Source organism: Canis lupus, chromosome 13, assembly GCF_048164855.1.
Source record: "Canis lupus baileyi chromosome 13, mCanLup2.hap1, whole genome shotgun sequence".
Taxonomy (NCBI): Eukaryota; Metazoa; Chordata; class Mammalia; order Carnivora; family Canidae; genus Canis; species Canis lupus.
Window position 1 is genome coordinate 4758310 of NC_132850.1, and position 17394 is coordinate 4775703.

The following is a 17394-nucleotide window of genomic DNA, read 5'->3' on the forward strand; positions in this document are numbered from 1 at the left end:
AATGACGGTTTACAATCCTGTTTTCCTTGGCCTTGGCTTATCACTGAATAAAAAAAAAACAAGAGTACGAATTGTCAAGTTTTTCACTAAATCAAAGTAAGACCTATTTCCCCCATAAATGCAATAGAAGGACCAGAAAAGCCAGGGCCCCAAAGAGAACCAAAGGACTAGCTGTGCCCTTTATAATCATTAACTCGGAGAGCTTGCAAATCTCACTTTACTCCCCAGATCCTTTCCCAACAAAATGAGCAACAATTACCTCATTTGAATTTAATCCATCAGTTGCAGCCAGGGGTACTTTCCCATGCAGTACTGTGCCAGCCACCTCTTTTATTCCAAATCCTGGGGAATCAAGGTCCTCCTTGATCCATATTCTAGCAGGGGAAGCCTCCTCTAGAACAGGAGTTCCTTCTTCTGAGACAGGCACTGAATCAGTGTGGGCAAAATCTCCCAGGAAGGGTACACCAGTAGGGAACACTTCTTCCATAGCAGACACTGCAGCAGCTGGGGCTGCAGGCTCCGCCAAGATGGACATTCTATCAACTAGGGTAGGAGGCTCCTCCAGGGTGGGCACTGAAGCAGCTTGGGCTGCAGGCTCCTCCGAGGTGGGCACTGCAGCAGCTAAGGCTGCAGGCTCCTCTGGGGAGGGCACTGCAGCAGTTGGGCTAATAGGCTCCTCTGGGGTGGACACTGCAGCAGCTGGGTTAACAGGCTCCTCCAGGGTGGGCACTGCAGCAGCTGGGCTAACAGGCTCCTCTAGGGTGGGCACTGCAGCAGCTGGGCTAATAGGCTCCTCCAGGGTGGGCACTGCAGCATCTGGGCTAACAGGCTCCTCTAGGGTGGGCACTGCAACAGCTGGGCTAACAGGCTCCTCCAGGGTGGGCACTGTGGCAGCTGGGATAACAGGCTCCTCTAGGGTGGGCACTGCAGCAGCTGGTGCTGCAGGTTCCTCCAGGGTAGGCTCTGCAGCAGCTGGGGCTGCAGACTCCTCTAGGGTGGGCACTGCAGCAGCTGAGATCACAGACTCCTCCAGGGTGAGCACTGCAGCAGCTGGGATCGCAGACTCCTCCAGGGTGAGCACTACAGCAGCTGGGATCATAGACTCCTCCAGGGTGAGCACCGCAGCAGCTGGGGTAACAGGCTCACCTGGAGTGGGCACTGCAGCAGCTGGGCTGACAGATCCCTCTGGGATGTCATCCCTTGTGGTGGGCACTGCAGCAGCTGGAGCAGTCCCTCCTGGGGAGGGCTCTGCAACAGTTGGTGCATCCTCCTCGGTCATGGCCACTGCAGCAACTGGAGCAGTCCCCTCATAGGCAGACACTGCAACAGCTGGAGCAGCAGCTAGGACATCCTTCTCTATGGTGACCACTGAAGCAACTGGGACATGTGCTTCTATGGTGGCCACTGAAGCCACTAGTACGTCTGCTGCTGGGAAAGGCACTGTAGCAGTTACAGCCATTCCCTCTGGGGCAGGCACCACAGCAACTGGGGCATCCTCCTCTGGGACGAGCACTGCAGCATCTAGGGCATCTTCTGTAGTGGGCACTGCAGCAGTTGGGGCAGGCTTCTGGGGGATGGTTATCCATCCCTCCAAAACTGGTTCAGTACTACTAGCCTTGGTAACTTGTTCCTCCACAAAGATACTCAGCAACAATTCTGAATCTCTCATTTCTGTCTCCCCGCTCTCTGATGATGCCACATTCAGCTTGGGCTTTGTATCATTTACAGTTTCTACTCCATCTCTGCTATGTCTCAGTCCTCCAACCAGCTGGGGCAGATTCAGAAAACCTGACTCTGCGGATTTGCTCTGGAGATCCCGGAAGATCTGCTCTGGTGAGGCTCTGTGAAGATGTGCTAGGGCTTGGTCCTCCAAAAGCTTGGCTTCATAACCCAGCTCTTGCCCCCCACCATCCTCATCGCAGATCTTCTCTTTAGACAATTCACAAGGGTCCACGTTCCCCAAGGAAGTCAGACTGTTATTTTCTTGATTAACAGCTCCTTTCTCACTTTCCAAATGCATTTCATCTGTTAGTAAATGTGAATCATATGAGAACACCTCTACTTCAGGTCCTGAGGTAACATCTGTTAGTTCATAGCTAAAAGCACGACTGAGGGGGACCCTCTCAACACACTCCCCAACATTCCCCTCAGAGTGACTGCAGTCCACCTGGGACAAACTGCCATTTTCTTTGGCCAGCTCAGCTACAAAGCCTGATAAGTCTTCTTCCTGGGAAGCCCTGTGATCAGTATTGGGCAGTCCTCCTAGGCCCAGTGACTCCAGATCAGCTGGGTGTGTGAACTTAAATTCCCCTGCAGTCTCAGCGCTAGAAGGCACTTTTTCACGCTCCTCCTCACTAACAGTGGAAGTGTCTCTCATGGAATCAGAGTGGACTGTAAGTTCCATAGCATTAGGCACCTGAGAAGAATCCAGGGCATTAAAATATTCACAATGCAATCCAGTATCAGAGTCTTTCACCCTTACATTTAAAAGGCCTATGTGTTCCTCTTCTAAGGCAGCCCCTGGAACATGACCAATTACAAGTGCATTTTCTGCATCCTGGGATGGGGCCAGCCCTTCAGAAGAGGCTTGATTCTCTAGCTCAACTAGAGGAGTTATTCCTTCTTCACATAAACACTCCTTTTCAAGTTCAAGAAACATCTGCACTGAATCGGTGTCGGAGAGCTGTTCTGAATCAATAGGACCAACAGTACATTCTAAGTCGGAAACGAGACCCTCCAGCCCCTGAGCAGTTCTGTTTGTCAGCTCACCTACAGCACTCTCACCTGTGAGTACAGAGCTGTAATCAAGAGGTGCATCGTCGAGAACAGAAGCCAAATGGTTCTTAGCTGACTGTAGGCCATCAGAGCAACAAATGTGACCAAGAGTTAGGTCGTCAAAAGTTCTCAAGACAGCAGCCGAGCAGTCGACGCCATCCTCTGCCACTGCTACAGCGTTTGCTTGTTCTCTTTCTTCAGAAATATCTGCCAGGCTGTTCTTTTTCTCATCTGCCATTAGAAAAATCTTTCCTCTCTCTGACAGTTTCTCTTCCTCCCACTCCTCCTCAGCCTCCATCATGATCCATCGCTCATCCTCCTCAAACTTGAGCTCAGACTCTGTTTTCTCTCTCAGGCTGGGAGTTATGAGAACATGCAATTCTGGATCCAACAGCTCTTCACTCAGGCAAGGGGAGAGAGGTGGCATTTCCACAGTGCAGGCTGTGTCCCCAAGGGGGTGCTGCTTCTCGCTGAAGCCTCCCTTAGCTAAACTTTTCATGGCTCTGGGCCAGGTTGCACTTGAGAATCTGTGTTCCTGCATTACATCTGTGTTACCACTTGCTGCTGCTGCTTCTGATTCTAAAGGCTGGAATTCATGGGGAGAGCGCTCACTGTGCGGCTGCAATCTGAAATCTTGGCACTCTCCACTTAAATTTTTCACATCCTGCCCTTCTGGAACATCTATGGATTTAGACACATGTTCCAGAGTCACAGACTCTGACTGAGGCTCCCTGTGGTCCAAATGACCAGAACTCTCTGTTAATGCAGAATTGGATTCCTTCTTCTCTTGCAGGGAAGGGTTTGAAATACCAGCTTCTGAAACCTCGCTGAGAGAAGCTTCTATCCTTTCTGCAAATTCTGGGAAATTGGGTGGCATGAAGGACTTCCATGATCTCCTGTTAATGTTGTCTTTGCGTTCTGCATTTGGTCGCCTTCTGGGTGGCACGGGTGCTGACTTCTGCACATCGCTGCTTAACTTTAGTGCATCAAATATTATTCTCTCATCCAGCTTTTTGCCTTCTGGTGCTCTAGATTCAAAAACGTTAGATGCTGCTCCTAACGTACCATTACTGGATATAGTACTTCCTTCCATCTTTTCCATGGTGCTTTTTGATGTCTGATTAAGCTTTGACCCCTGGTCAATTTGTTCATTTATCCTCATTGTATCATATATAGATCGCTGTGGAACATAACAATCCTCTATATAGCCATCCTCTTCCTCTCCTTTCCCCAGGCAGGTGGGGTTCTGCCTTAAACAGTCCGGCCTGCTGAGTGGCTTACCCATACTTTTTCAGTCAAGATGAAACATCAACCTTTTAAAAGTTTTTCACCGGTTACCCAAAAATGCATTCTCCATAGGTTAAAAATCCTTTTACATGTTCACAACCCGGAACCACCAATAGGATCTGCCCTCCAGAAAGGCCTGCAAGTCCAACTCTGAAGTCATTCTGGGAAAAGCTCTAAGAGAAATAGCTTTTTCCTCACGGGCTAACAGCCTCATAGCTGCAGCCAGTTAAGTGGTATAATCTAGTCAACAAACAAAATAATTCCTTGTATGGCTTCTTTTGTGGGTCTTTTAAGAGCACAGCTCTAGTTCAGTCAGTAAAAACAAAACAAACAAAACATCTGATATTGACAAGTCTTAGTATCTAGTTCCACTCACTTCTCACCCAGAGTTGGAAAGAAGCTTTATACCAATTGTGTCCTTTAATAACAATGGCACAGCCTCCCCAGTCTTCAAGTATGGCCCAAGCTCCTAAGAATTCCTTTCATTTTATCCTCAGTTCCAGTCCTGGAGAGTCCAGCTGGTCTGAATTAGCCATCCGTCCTCCCTAGTTCGGGTGTTTGCATTTGAACTGGGCTAGTCGGCGGATATTCCTGCAACTTTAAACACAGGAAGTCCTTCATTCGGGGCCAGCTTGGGGCTTCCTGTCTCCAAAACATCATGGCATTGTTGTGGCTCCCAGAACAGCCCAGCGCTGTGGCCGCAGAACAAGGCGAGCGGAGCCGGGCGCCGGGCCTTGGAGAGGCCGGCAGGCTGCAGCCGCGGCCGAGGGCCGGTCCCAGGGCTCGCTCGGCGCGGCCCACTCCCCCGCGCCGTGCCGCGCACCCCGAGGGCCAGGGATGCCTCACCGCAGGCTGGCAGGTGGCTCCGGGCCGCGCCGGCCTCCAGTCCCGCGCTCAGGAAGTTAGTTTGTCCCTCCGGCAGCTGAGTCCCGCGTGCTGTGGGCGCCGCCTCCCCTGCCGCCGCCAGTCCCCGGCCCGCAGCCGCCGCGCCGTGGGCTGCATGTCAAGCAGACGCCTCTATTCTCCGCCACCGCCGGCCCCGCGGCCCCGCCGTCCTCCCCGCCCGCAGCTGTCACGGTCCCGGCATGCAAACTTCTGGCTGGGAACAAAAGGCTCCGCTCGGGCCGGGCGGGGGCGAGCCCTCCTCCCTCGCACGGAGCGGCCCGCTCGCCCGCCGCTCGCCGCAAGTGCTGGGCCGGCGGGCGGCTCTGCTCCCCCTTCCCCGCGCCGCCGCGCCGCGCCGCCCCGCCCGGGCAGCCCCCCTGGAAGCCCGGGAGCGCGACGCGGAGGGCCGAGGGGAGGAGGACGGAGGCGGAGCCGCGGCGGGGGCAGGGAAGAGGAGCGACCCGAGCCGCCAGGGAGGGGGCGGCGGAGAGGATTGGAGGCCGAGGCGGCGGGGGCGGCGCTTCGGCGCGGTTCGGGGCCAGGGAGCCCGGCGCCAGCCGCTCGGCTCCGCGAGCCCACGCCCACCGCGCCCCGGGGCACCGGGGAGAGCCCCGCCCCCGGGAGGGCGAGCGGAGGGGGGCGGTCCCCGCGCGAGGCCCGGCCGCGCCGCGCAAATCCCCTGACAAAGGAAAGCCCCGCCCTCCCCCGCCGGCCCGACCCCCTGCCGCCCCCGCCGCGTCCCGACCCGCCGGGCTCCGAGCCCAGCCCAAGGGCGGGCGAACCCAGAGGGGCGCCCCCCGCCTCCCCCACGGCCGCCCGGGGCCCCTCTGCCGGCGGGGTCGCGGCGGCTGCGGCGGGCCGCGCGCGTGGTGCTCGGCTCCAGCTCCACCGCCGAAGGCTGCCCCGGTCCCTCCAATGTCACCTTTGGCGCGCCCCCGCCGGGCCCAAGAACACGCTAGCCTTAAACGCGGCACTTTCCCGGGGTCCGAAGGCGTCCTGTTAACGGCCAGAGGCCAAGGTACTGGATGAACTCTGGGCACCTTCTCTCTTTCCCTTCTCCCGTCCATCCTCCCACCAGAAATTTCTCTGCCCCCAGACGTGAGAGGTGGCAAGGCCGGAGGAAGGGGTGCGGGGCGGTGGAGACGCCGGCTGCTGAGACCCACGCCCTAACACCTGGGCTGCTTTATTGCAGCGCACATCCAAGGAAACCCGAGCCTCCCTGGGGCCGGCTCAAAAGCATGCGTCTGTATTTCAAGTCTCAAAACGGAAAATACGAGAGAAAGGTGGCCCACAATCCTGTGCACAGATTTTTGGCTTTTGGAAACGCCATCCAATCACCTGGTGACTGTTAAACCGGGAAAGTAAAACGGGCAACCAGGAAACTGCCCACAGGAGCAGCTGCATTTCTGAAGGAGCGCAACACTCTGCTCCCCTTGTGATGGTCATTTTCTAATTTTGTGAAGGAAAAGCAACAAAGTCTACTAACAATTTCTGCCTCTCTTTTGAACCATGTGGTCAATATAGATGGTAAAACTTATGGAAAAGTTATTTCTGTCCTTTACACAAACAGTGAATGAAGCCAATAGTTGGCATATGGAGTATCTGGCAGTGAACCCCTGAGCTGAGCCTTCGGCTTAACTTAAGAGAGCCAGAGAGGTCCCTGGCAAAATGAGGTGTGGGCTGAAGCCTGTGATCAGAATTAAGCAACTAAAGGGGCGCCCGCCTGGCTGGGGTGGTAGAGCATGCATGCCACTCGATCTCAGGGCTGTGAGTTCAAACCCCATGTTAGGAGTGCATCTACCAAAAAAAAAAAAAAAAAAAAAGGCAACTTAAAAAAGACCACTTACTGGCAAAATACGTCACACTTCATTTCTAACTTCAAAAGAAGCTGTGATCAATTCTGCCCTCTCAAATCCAAAAGACTATCTCCCCATCTGGAAACTGCTGGGAGGGGTTGGGCTGGACTGTATCTTGACAGCCTTTCTAACTTATTCTTTAGTTCTAGAAGTTTTATTTTATTTTTCTTTTTAACTTTTTTTTTTTTTAATTTTTTATTTATTTATGATAGTCACAGAGAGAGAGAGAGAGGCGCAGAGACACAGGCAGAGGGAGAAGCAGGCTCCATGCACCGGGAGCCCGATGTGGGATTCGATCCCGGGTCTCCAGGATCGCGCCCTGGGCCAAAGGCAGGCGCCAAACCGCTGCGCCACCCAGGGATCCCCAGTTCTAGAAGTTTTAAAGAAGCCACCCCAAAATCCTGAGTCTTCCTAGTGCTATACTACAAGACACTAGAAACCTTGTCCCCTGAGGAACAAACCGTAGAAAGAACCAAGAATGCTTGACCTAGAGAAGGTTCCAGGCAATGCAATCAACGTGACGGATCTGAAGGGCTGGGATGTGGGAGGAAGGAGGTTTGTTCTGGATGTCTCCTTAAGCTGGCACACTAAGATCCAAGGGCAGATTTGGAACCAACAAAAAGCTTTCTCACAGCTATTCAAATAATAGAGTGTCCCCTAAAGGGATGATTTCCCTGACCCTGGAGGTGTTTGAGCAGAAATTCAAGGAATCATTTGGCAAGGATTTGGGGAAACAAATCCTCTATCAGTTTGTTCAGGATGAATTTTAAAGTCCCTTCTAACTCTGACACACTGTGATCCTAAGGTATGATCAGCTTACAGATCTGATACTTAACATTTCAGGAAATCTGGGTCTTAATTTCCTTTAATTATTCAGCACAACTGGAAAAACCCAGGGAAGGCAAGATCAATTTCACTAGCAAGTCTCCTGGCCAACTACACTCACTTAAGTGTTCAGATATCATAACAGACTGTTTAGTGTGCCAGGGCCCCTCTGGTTGGAAGAATCTGAGGAATTCTGGCTCTCAACTAGGGTGGGTGGTTATTCCATTATAAAGAATGATCTTGATGTGGAATCACAAACTTCATGGCCAGAAATTCCTTTCCTGTTTCCTCACCAAGTCAGGTGCCAACCAATTCAGCCTTCTTAATCCCTCCCCACACCTAGCTATCTACCTTATTGTCACTACTCTCACCGAATGCTCATTATAATATAAATAAGCAGAGCATTTTAACAACTCTGAAGTTAAAATTCGAAGTATTTATTAACTTAAGTTATACTCTGACTAAAAGTGTTAAGAGATTATTATAGAGAAATCTTTCCCCAAAGTTACAGTCTTATAGAAAGGATTACATAAAGTTGCCCAATTCTTTCCCCCACCACAAAAAAGAAGCCAGAGAGTGGTGAGTGCACTGCTCTTTTTTTATCATCAGTATGTGTTTAAGAAGAAATCAGGAGAGGAAGCACAGGGCTCTTTCTTTTATATCTTATTTTCTTTTTAATCTGTTCATGAGTTTCTCTTTAGTTTTGGTATGTGGAACTCTGCCAATAGCCATCTCAGTGACTGAAATAAATACCTGATATAGCTTTCAGCCTCTTGTTACCCTGATAGCTCCAACAAAAAAAGCATCTGTTCATTTCACATGCTGTGTGTAAACTTTTTAAAAGACAAGTACAGGGAGCTCCAAAGAACCTCTTTGGATGCTTCCCCCACTCCCTGTAACCACAAATATAAGGGCTGAAGCCAAATTTCAAATTAGTTTCCAGTTAGTTGATTACAGAGTTCAAAGAATTCTGTACTTATTTTGAAATTCCTAAGAACGAAATTTGGTGTTGGATTTTCTTTCAGTGAACTTAGAAGAAAGAACAATCCTGGCCCTTCCTGCTGTCTTCTTAATTAAAGACAGCTGGGTGGAGTCTCCTCACACCCTAACACAGCTCCCTCTCCAAGTTTTGAACCCAGCATTTTGCCTTTGCTCCAGTCTTAAACCACAAGCCCCCTAGGACAATCTGGAGACCCCAGATCCATACTTCCTCAGATTGTTTAATGCCTTTTCATGCACCCCTCTCTCTCAGAAGATTAGTTCTGATTAGAGACGGTTTTAGAGAACTCGTTACATCTTGCACATTTTAAATCTACAAAATGCCTTTCATCTTAGGCTTGCTAGACTTTACAAGCACTTATTTAGTGGCAAGTGGAAACTCCACAGTATTAGTCTGTACCTGTTGGGCATCAGTAACTACCATCTTAAGGTGTTTTTATTATATAAAGATGGCTACAGAGTGGCTCATTAGGCAATACAACATGATATGAAATTTGTTTTAAATGGGATACTGAGGATTTTGATGCTCTGTGAGCTCGCATGTATTTCCAAACCCATGAGAAAACTTTCCACACGCTCTGCAGGAACTCTCATGACCCCTGTAAGCCCTTTCCTGCTTAAGGACTTTCTAAAAGACAGTGTATTAATCCCTCTTTTAGCCACTCACCAAGATAGTAATGACAAAAGCATGGGGCTCTGCGAATTAGAAAAGACTGGACAGAAGAACATAGGGAAGGAAGGCAGGGGGAATCATGGAAGGCTTTATGGAGGGAATCACATTTACTCACTAGGATGTGGATATGCAGAGATGGTGAAGACAAGATTTCTAAGCGAAAGGCTCGAGGCAAGGATCCTAAAGAAGCAAATTCAAAGTAAGCATGGCTTAAGTACAGGCTGTATGAAAGGGAAAAATGAGAGGTCAGAATGGTAAGCACTCAAGGCCAGTTCACCAAAGCCCTTGAATGCCAAGCACGAATTTGTGCTTTATTCAGAAAACCATTATGACATTGAGATTTACTTATTTCAACTTCTCAGCAGCTCATGAGAGTTACTAAGTGGTCTGTGGAAAGTTTCTTAAGAATTTGGGACTGGGTGCTCATTAAACTGCCATTTAATATACACGATCTCATTTTAAAAATCCAAATTCTTAAATTAGCTTGAGGTGGTAAACTTACTTGTCCAAAGTAGCATAGCTATTTGATAATCCAGGTTCTTAAGACTTGAGCTTATGTCTGATGATACTACATTGGTGTATATACAGAATAAGCTGTAGCTGGGCAGAGATTGAAGGTGGAGCAATCAGAAGGACTTTGCAGTTCAGTCAAAAGGTAACAAAAGCCTGAACTCATGGAAATGAGGAAGGGAGCTGTGAAAGAAATCAGAGAGACTGAATACTTGGACTTCACAACTGAACAGATAGAAAGTAGAGGTTAAGGGGAAAATAAACTTAAAAGAATGCTGTAGCATTACTCTTAAATTCCTGGGAGCATAATTGTCCTATAAAACAGTAGCAGAGAGGAAGAAACTATTTGAAGAAGTTAACATTCAATTTAGAGGATACTGAGTGTGAAGTACTCAAAGGCAACTCAGGTTGTCCAGAAAGTGTCCCTCACACAAAAGATTGAGGTTTGGGATAGAGATACAGGTTTGGAAGCCTTCCTCCAGAGAAGAGTGAGGAGGTGGACATCCAGGGGTTAACTGTGGAGAGAAAAGGGAAGAGGATAGATGTTCAGAATTTTAGAACCACATATTTGGGAAGTAGGAGGACAAACCAAAAAAGAAAGCAGAATAGCAGCCAGAGAAAAGAATGGAGAGAATACAATGTCAGGAAAGTAAATGCACAGGAGGGTTTTAAGAAAGAAGCTATGATGTTAAATGCTGCGTAACAGATGAGGAGGACTATGAGTTAGACAAGGCCACTAGACTTGGCAACTAGGACATGAGTGAATATTTGCAAGACAACAGTTTCAGTGCAGTGATAGGGGTTAGGATCACATTAGGGGGTTAAGGATAAGCAGTGGTGAGAAAGTACTGATCCCCCCTTCTTCCTGAGACTCTGTTCCTTGGCTTCCACAACACAGCGCTATTCTGATTCTGTCTTTTTAGCCAGCACTTCTTTGTCCTTTGGGTTCCTTTTTGGCCTCTTAAGGCAAGTAATTTCATAAGATGTAGCCTTGATTCTTTTCAATTGGTTCAGTATTTACTGGAGTCTACTATGTGCTCTAAATTATGCCAGGAACCAAGGGAGAGGGATGAGCAACATGTGGTCAGGAGCCTATGTTCCGGTAGGAGTGGCAGACCTTCACTTTAATTCACTTGCAAGGAGTACTCAGAAAGGATAGCAAATGGTACTGGGAGAGTATCAGTCAAGGGGGTCTGCTCGGGCCCGCAGGTCCAGGAAAGACTTTCCGGAGTAGGTGACCATGTAGGCTTTCATTTGGGACTGAGAGCAGTCTTCCCGCTCCAGGTTTGCAGGACTTCACAACTTTTGCACGTTAACAACTACACGAAATTGCTCAGCTATTTTTATAAAACAGGCCCTTGGAGTGAGTTGCCAAGAAATCTTGCTATAGGGGTCCTTTCTCTAATATTAGAAAAGGAGGTAGGATAAATAAGTCAGAGGGAAGAGATTTATGAAGACTGTCTGTTTCATTTTGTTACTAAAGCAATTCTTACCATTGATCAACAACCAACCAATTTAGGTTTGAATGTAAAGAACTGAACCCCCATCAGAGCTTTTCCTTTGGGAATCAACTGCAAGATGACAGAGATATTAAATGGGTCATTTAGTTAGATGCAATAAATTCAAGCTGGAGGAGGCCTCAGAGAAGTTCAATTTCTTTGAATACTTAGCATCTTCTTCCCTTGACTCATACATACATCTAATTGAACATTAAAAACATGTCTGCTAAAAAAAAAAAACATGTCTGCTGAAGCTGAAGAATTAAAGCTTTTCTATAAAACTATCTGGATCCGGTATGTATGCTTGGCAGAGAGATTAATTATATCTGTGTTTTTTTAAGCTGCTTTCCTCTGAAGCTACTAAGCTGATACCTTTTCTCCTCATTCCTCCATGCTTTAGTTAAAAGTTTGATTAATATTAAGAAGTGTCTCTCCCAAAGATGCTGACTTGGTAGTTGCTATTGTATGGCAACAGGGGAAGATAACATGGTCTATGTTAAAAGCTAATTAGGCCAAGGACCCTGAGATCATTAAAGCTATCTGATGGGTAACTCTGAGTTACTGGGGAAGTCACTGAGCTAGTAATGGCTTCTGGTTAATTCTGGTTAATGATATGAAAATAACACTGATTTGTAGAGCACATAAGCCAAGGTCAAAATGGTCTTAGAAAAACATGCTGGCTGTGGGATTTTGATATAAATGAATAAATTAACAAGTTAATGAATAAGTAAGCAAATATGTATATGTATATACAAGTACATAAAGTCTATTTAAAGTTGTGTTACAAGTCATGAACTACACTATGTACTGCTACTCTAAGGTTAGAAACCAGCTCTATACTTGTTCCTCATAAACTTGCTCAGGAAAGCTGTTTGTCCATCCACTTGTTTCACTGCTGCCACTGAACTAACTTTACTTTATCCTCATAATTGCCATTTTTCCATGAAGAGAATGAGCTAATCTAATCGGGTACTGGGCCTTAGAGCAAATCTTCTGGAGAATAATTATCTCTAGGCACAAAGGGCATAATTTTTTTATTCAAAAGATTTAATAATATTCCAATTTGTATGCCTGGATACATTTTAAAAAAATAAAAATTATCATTTATTGAGCACTTAATATATGCCTACTGCTTTCATCTACATCACTTAACTCTCATAAAAACTCCAAAGGTGGGGATCCCTGGATGGCGCAGCGGTTTGGCGCCTGCCTTTGGCCCAGGGCGCGATCCTGGAGACCCGGGATAGAATCCCACATCAGGCTCCCCGTGCATGGAGCCTGCTTCTCCCTCTGCCTGTGTCTCTGCCCCCCCCATCATAAATAAATAAATAAATAAATAAATAAATAAATAAATAAATAAATAAATAAATATTAAAAAAAAAAAAAAGAAAAGAACAGAAGAAGTAGTGAGCTAGGTAGACCAAAGAGGCTTTGTGGAGACAATGGGACTTGAACCAAGGCTTTAGGTTTGGGTAGAAATAGGCAAAATGTATAAGGAGTGTTTGGGATGAGTAGATGTAGTAGATGGTCTGTATAGGAAATAAGACTAATAAGCGGGGATCAAATATGTAGTTTCCAAGGCCAGAGAAGGAAAAGACTAGAAGCACAGATATAGACCAGTTCTGAAGGATGCCATCAGTTGACTTATCAGATTAGATGGCTCCTACACTGATCTGGGTGAAGGGTAAGCACTCACAGAAAGAAAGGTGAATAAAGATAGAAGCTAAGGGAAAAAAGCACCTAGGAGGCCCAAGTTCTAGAAGGCTACCACATAATTTGTCTGTTTTTTTTCCGTGGGAACCATGTGCGTACACGCTTGCTGTCCAATCAGAGGAGCTCTCTTCATTCCTGACAGAGGATCCTTTGTTCCAAACAGCAAGGCTCAAAAGAGACAGTCTGATAAAATCACACTGAGATCAGGACTCCCAGCTGGTGCAGGGCCTGATGCCATTCCATAACACACCCTACAGGAAGCAGCTTGAGATACACAGCTGATTGATTTCCACAGCAGGAGCCTTGTGGCAGGGTGGGGTGGGGACTGGTCAAGCATTAAGAGAATTCCTTAGCCATTGACTCAAATTAGTTCACCAGGATCCTGACTTTATCCAACAGATCTGAATAAGTCACTCTTAGAACACTATTTTTTTTTAAGATTTTATTTATTTATTCATGAGAGACATACACAGAGAGAGAGAGGCTGAGACACAGGCAGAGGGAGGAGCAGGATCCATGCAAGGAGCCTGATATGGGACTCGACCCTAGGCCTCCAGGATCACGCCATGGACTGAAGGTGGTGCTAAACCGCTGAGCCACCGGGGCTGCCCCACTAACACTATTTCTTAACTAATTTTTTTTTTTTTAAAAGAGAGGAAAACCATGAAGCTTTGCCAGGCAGTGGAATTCTTTTGTCGGTTAACTTTTACTTGTCATGGCATCTGAAGAGGGGGAAAAAACCATCAAACTCCCACCTTATTCAGAAGTGGGCTGAATAATTCTGTGTACAGAGAGGCTCTCCTCTGTATTAAAGGATGTTTAACAGCACCCACTAGATGCTAGTAGCAGCCTCTCCAGTTGTGACAATCAAAAATGTCTCTGGATATTGCCTAATATCCCCTAGGGGGCAAAACTGCCCCCCAGTTAAGAACTATTAGTCAAGCATAGCCTTTGAGGCTAAACAAACCTTTCCAATCCCGACTCTAACGGTCACTTGCTGTATGGTTTCAACAAGATGCTATAACACCTTCAAATCGCAGTTCCCTTGTCTGCAACTGGAATTTTCAATGTCTGGTTGATGGGGGGTTAGGGTCAGAGCTCACTTAGACTTAGGTGGCTCTCACTGTACTCGCCACCACACATCACTGCCACTGCACTCCCTCATGCCTGCTTCCCATAACACACTGTCCCACCACAAGGTCTGGCACAGAGCAAGGGCTCAGAAAGGGTGGACTGGAAGGAGTAAGGAGCCCCCTGCTCCTAACCCCCACCAAGGGATCCATAGACCACTACCATGTAGCATGTACTCTTATGCCTGATTGGCCAAGGTTCTGAAAGCTCCACATCTCAAATCACAGTGCTGGTAGTAGGAAAACAGTGTGTAAAGGCCTTAGGAATAAGTGTACCCCATTAATCTTCGATAACCAAGACCAGAGACTGGTATTTGAAAAGCACTTGGTGGGGGGAAATCCCTGGGTGGCTCAGCAGTATGGTGCCTGTTTTGGCCCAGGGCACAATCCTGGAGCCCTGGGATCCAGTCCCGAATCGGGCTCCCAGCATGGAGCCTACTTCTCCCTCTGCCTGTGTCTCTGCCTCTCTCTCTCTCTCTCATAAATAAATAAATAAATAAATAAATAAATAAATAAATAAATAAATAAATAAATAAACTTTAAAAAAAAAAAAAATGAAAAGCACTTGGTAGTGGTAGTGGCAAAGTATTAAGGAAGGTAGGGAGGGAGCACATTCTTCCCATAGCTAGGTTTTCCCAACCAGGACAGCTGAGACTTGGGAAGAATCTGTTTGGCAGGAGACAACCCTTTGGTGCAGCTAGAATTTGGTGCAGTGACCTGAAATGACTCCCTGTGGGACGCATTTCATTCTTGGTGAACCAACCAACCCTGACAATAAAGTGCCCTTCAGGGCAACTCATCACACTTCCTAGAGGCTTCCTGCTTATGCTATGGCTCGTGGGCCAGCTAGCTAGAAAGTGCCTACGATTTTTCTGAAGGTAAGACTGAGGACTAGGGTAAGGCTTAAAATTGTTTACCATTCATTTCCAGACACAAGAAACAGTCCTGTTTTGCAAGTCTGTGCTTATCTCAACCGTGTTCACTAATCAAACAATGAATGTAAGTTCTGCATGGGGTAAACTCTAGTTTTTCTGGAAACATGTTTTTCTTCCTTTGTATACAAAATCACATGGTGAACCTTAGTTGCAAATGCTACGTGCCGACATGATACATGAAGAATTTCAGTAAACTCAAACTGCTCAGTCCTTTCTTTTGTTGCTTTAAAATCTTCCCTTGCTATCAAAACTTCCAGACAGAGGTTGTGTGTGTGTGTGTGTGTGTGTGTGTGTGTGTGTGTGTGTGTGTGAAATCCATCAACGCTTCCTGGACAATCTTCCATTAGGTTTTACTACCTTCACTAAGGCATGAGGCTCCTTTAAGATGATGTAATGGCTGTAATCTTGGGATTTTGCTTTGTGATGCTGATATTTAAAATACTAATGGGGATACTGTAAAATGGGGCTGGAAAAAGTTCAACAGGAAGCAAACCTAAAGTCTTAAAGGCACCTTCTTCACCTTCTCCCCACCCAGTTGCTACAGTGGGGGTGGAGAGGATTATTACAGAGCACTGGGATTCTTTGGGTGGGGGGTTCGGGGGGAGTGGTCTCTGAAGGGTTATAAATATCAGCAGCCAAACTGTGAATTTCTGGGCCGAGGAGAGCAACTGACAGACCGCAGTCTCCCCTTAGAGGCAGGGAACAAGGAAGCTTCCTGAAGTATTTCCACACAGGAAGTTCCTCTTCTCTTTAGAAATGCATCATCAACCAAACACCTGCATCAACAGCTCTACAAAAAATAAACTGCTGACGCCAGGAAAAGTGCCTAGGAAATTTTAAACCAGACATGGATTAGTACCAACAAAAATCAAGAATCCGGGGCCTGGCCTAAAAGAAGGCTGACTTAAAGAGAGTTGCTGCTACCACACAGTCTTAATCAGATTATGAGAGGGCGTCTGGTACATAAATATTTAACTTAATCAACCAGCACCTTTTCCAGCTGAATTCTAAATTTCCCACATGTAGGTGGCAATTTTCTTCTAAAGCAGTGGTTCTCAACGGAGAAAGATTTTTGCCTTTGAGGGGACTTTGGCAATGTCTAGACAGACGTTTTTGGTTGTCACACTGGGGAAGGGTTGCTACTGGCATCTAGTGGGTAGAGATCAGGGATGCTGTTGAACATCCTGCTACGGACAGAATAGCCCCCCACAACAAAGAATTATCCAGCCCCAAATGTCAAGAACGCCGAGGCAGAGAAACCTTGTTCTAGGGCATTCTCTTCACTTCCCTGGACTCTAGTAGTTCCTTTTTTTTTTTTTTTAATTTATTTTTTATTGGTGTTCAATTTACTAACATACAGAATAACCCCCAGTGCCCGTATTTATTTATTCATGAGAGACAGAGAGAGGCAGAGACACAGGCTGAGGGAGAAGCAGGCTCCATGCAGGGAACCCGACGTGGGACTCGATCCTGGATCTCCAGGATCCTGCCCCGGGCTGAAGGCGACGCTAAACCGCTGAGCCACTGGGGCTGCCCACTCTAGTAGTTCCTATTGGGGTAGCCTTGTGGAAGGAAGGAAGGAAGGAAAGAAGGAAGGAAGGGAGGGAGGGAGGGAGGGAGGGAAAAAGAGAGAGCAGCCTGGGTGTCTCAGCAGTTTAGCGCCTACTTCAGCCCAGGGCATTATCCTGGAGATCCCATGTCAGGCTCCCTGCATGGAGCCTGCTTCTCCCTCTGCCTGTGTCTCTGCCTTATTCTCTCTTTCTCTCTCTCTCTCTCTCTCATGAATAAATAAATAAAATCTTAAAAAAAAGAGAGGGTGGGTGGGAGAGGGTAAGGCAAAACCAAGACAGGCTAAGGGTCAGCATGAGGCAGGGCAAGGGGTGCCTACTCAGCTTACCTTGCTGTTGTAGAGCTAGAGATACTGAAACCTCTAGGTGATAGACAGGTCATACCAAGTGTGGTTTCCTTTCTCTCCAAGGGCAGGTAGATAATGCTGATCTCATTTGCTCTATTCTCTAGTGAATCTAACTGGCAAAACCATAGATGGGCTGATACTGTCTTTGTAATTGTTTGAAAGGAAGGAAAGTATCTTTGTGCAAATTGGCAGCCTTTCAGCTTCACGTCAGGCCCTGTCTTCTAAGGGTTTTCACATGTGCTCAGAGGGAAGCCTAAACTCGCCTTCTATGAAGCTGGGGGGTGGGGATCAAATGAAGAGGTTTACTGGGCTTTCTTGTTCTGCTCTTATGGTGGGATACTGAGTCTCCAGACAAAGGCTGCAAGCATGCACAATCCCCGACCCGGGGCTCT

The 17394-nt window shown here is 47.3% G+C and overlaps 1 protein-coding gene across 25 annotated transcripts in view; it reads right to left on the reverse strand.

Moving 5' to 3' along the window:
- The window catches only part of MACF1 (microtubule actin crosslinking factor 1), a 341210-nt gene that overhangs the window by 60867 nt on the left and 262949 nt on the right, over positions 1–17394 (reverse strand). The window contains exon 1 of one of the 25 annotated variants that reach the window (XM_072771858.1): positions 260–4782. The exons of the other annotated variants lie outside the window; for them this stretch is intronic. Coding sequence (XP_072627959.1) covers positions 260–4060 — 3801 coding nt within the window. The 5' untranslated portion in view covers positions 4061–4782. Of the gene's footprint in view, positions 1–259; positions 4783–17394 lie in introns of those variants that run through there. 25 annotated transcript variants of the gene reach the window in all.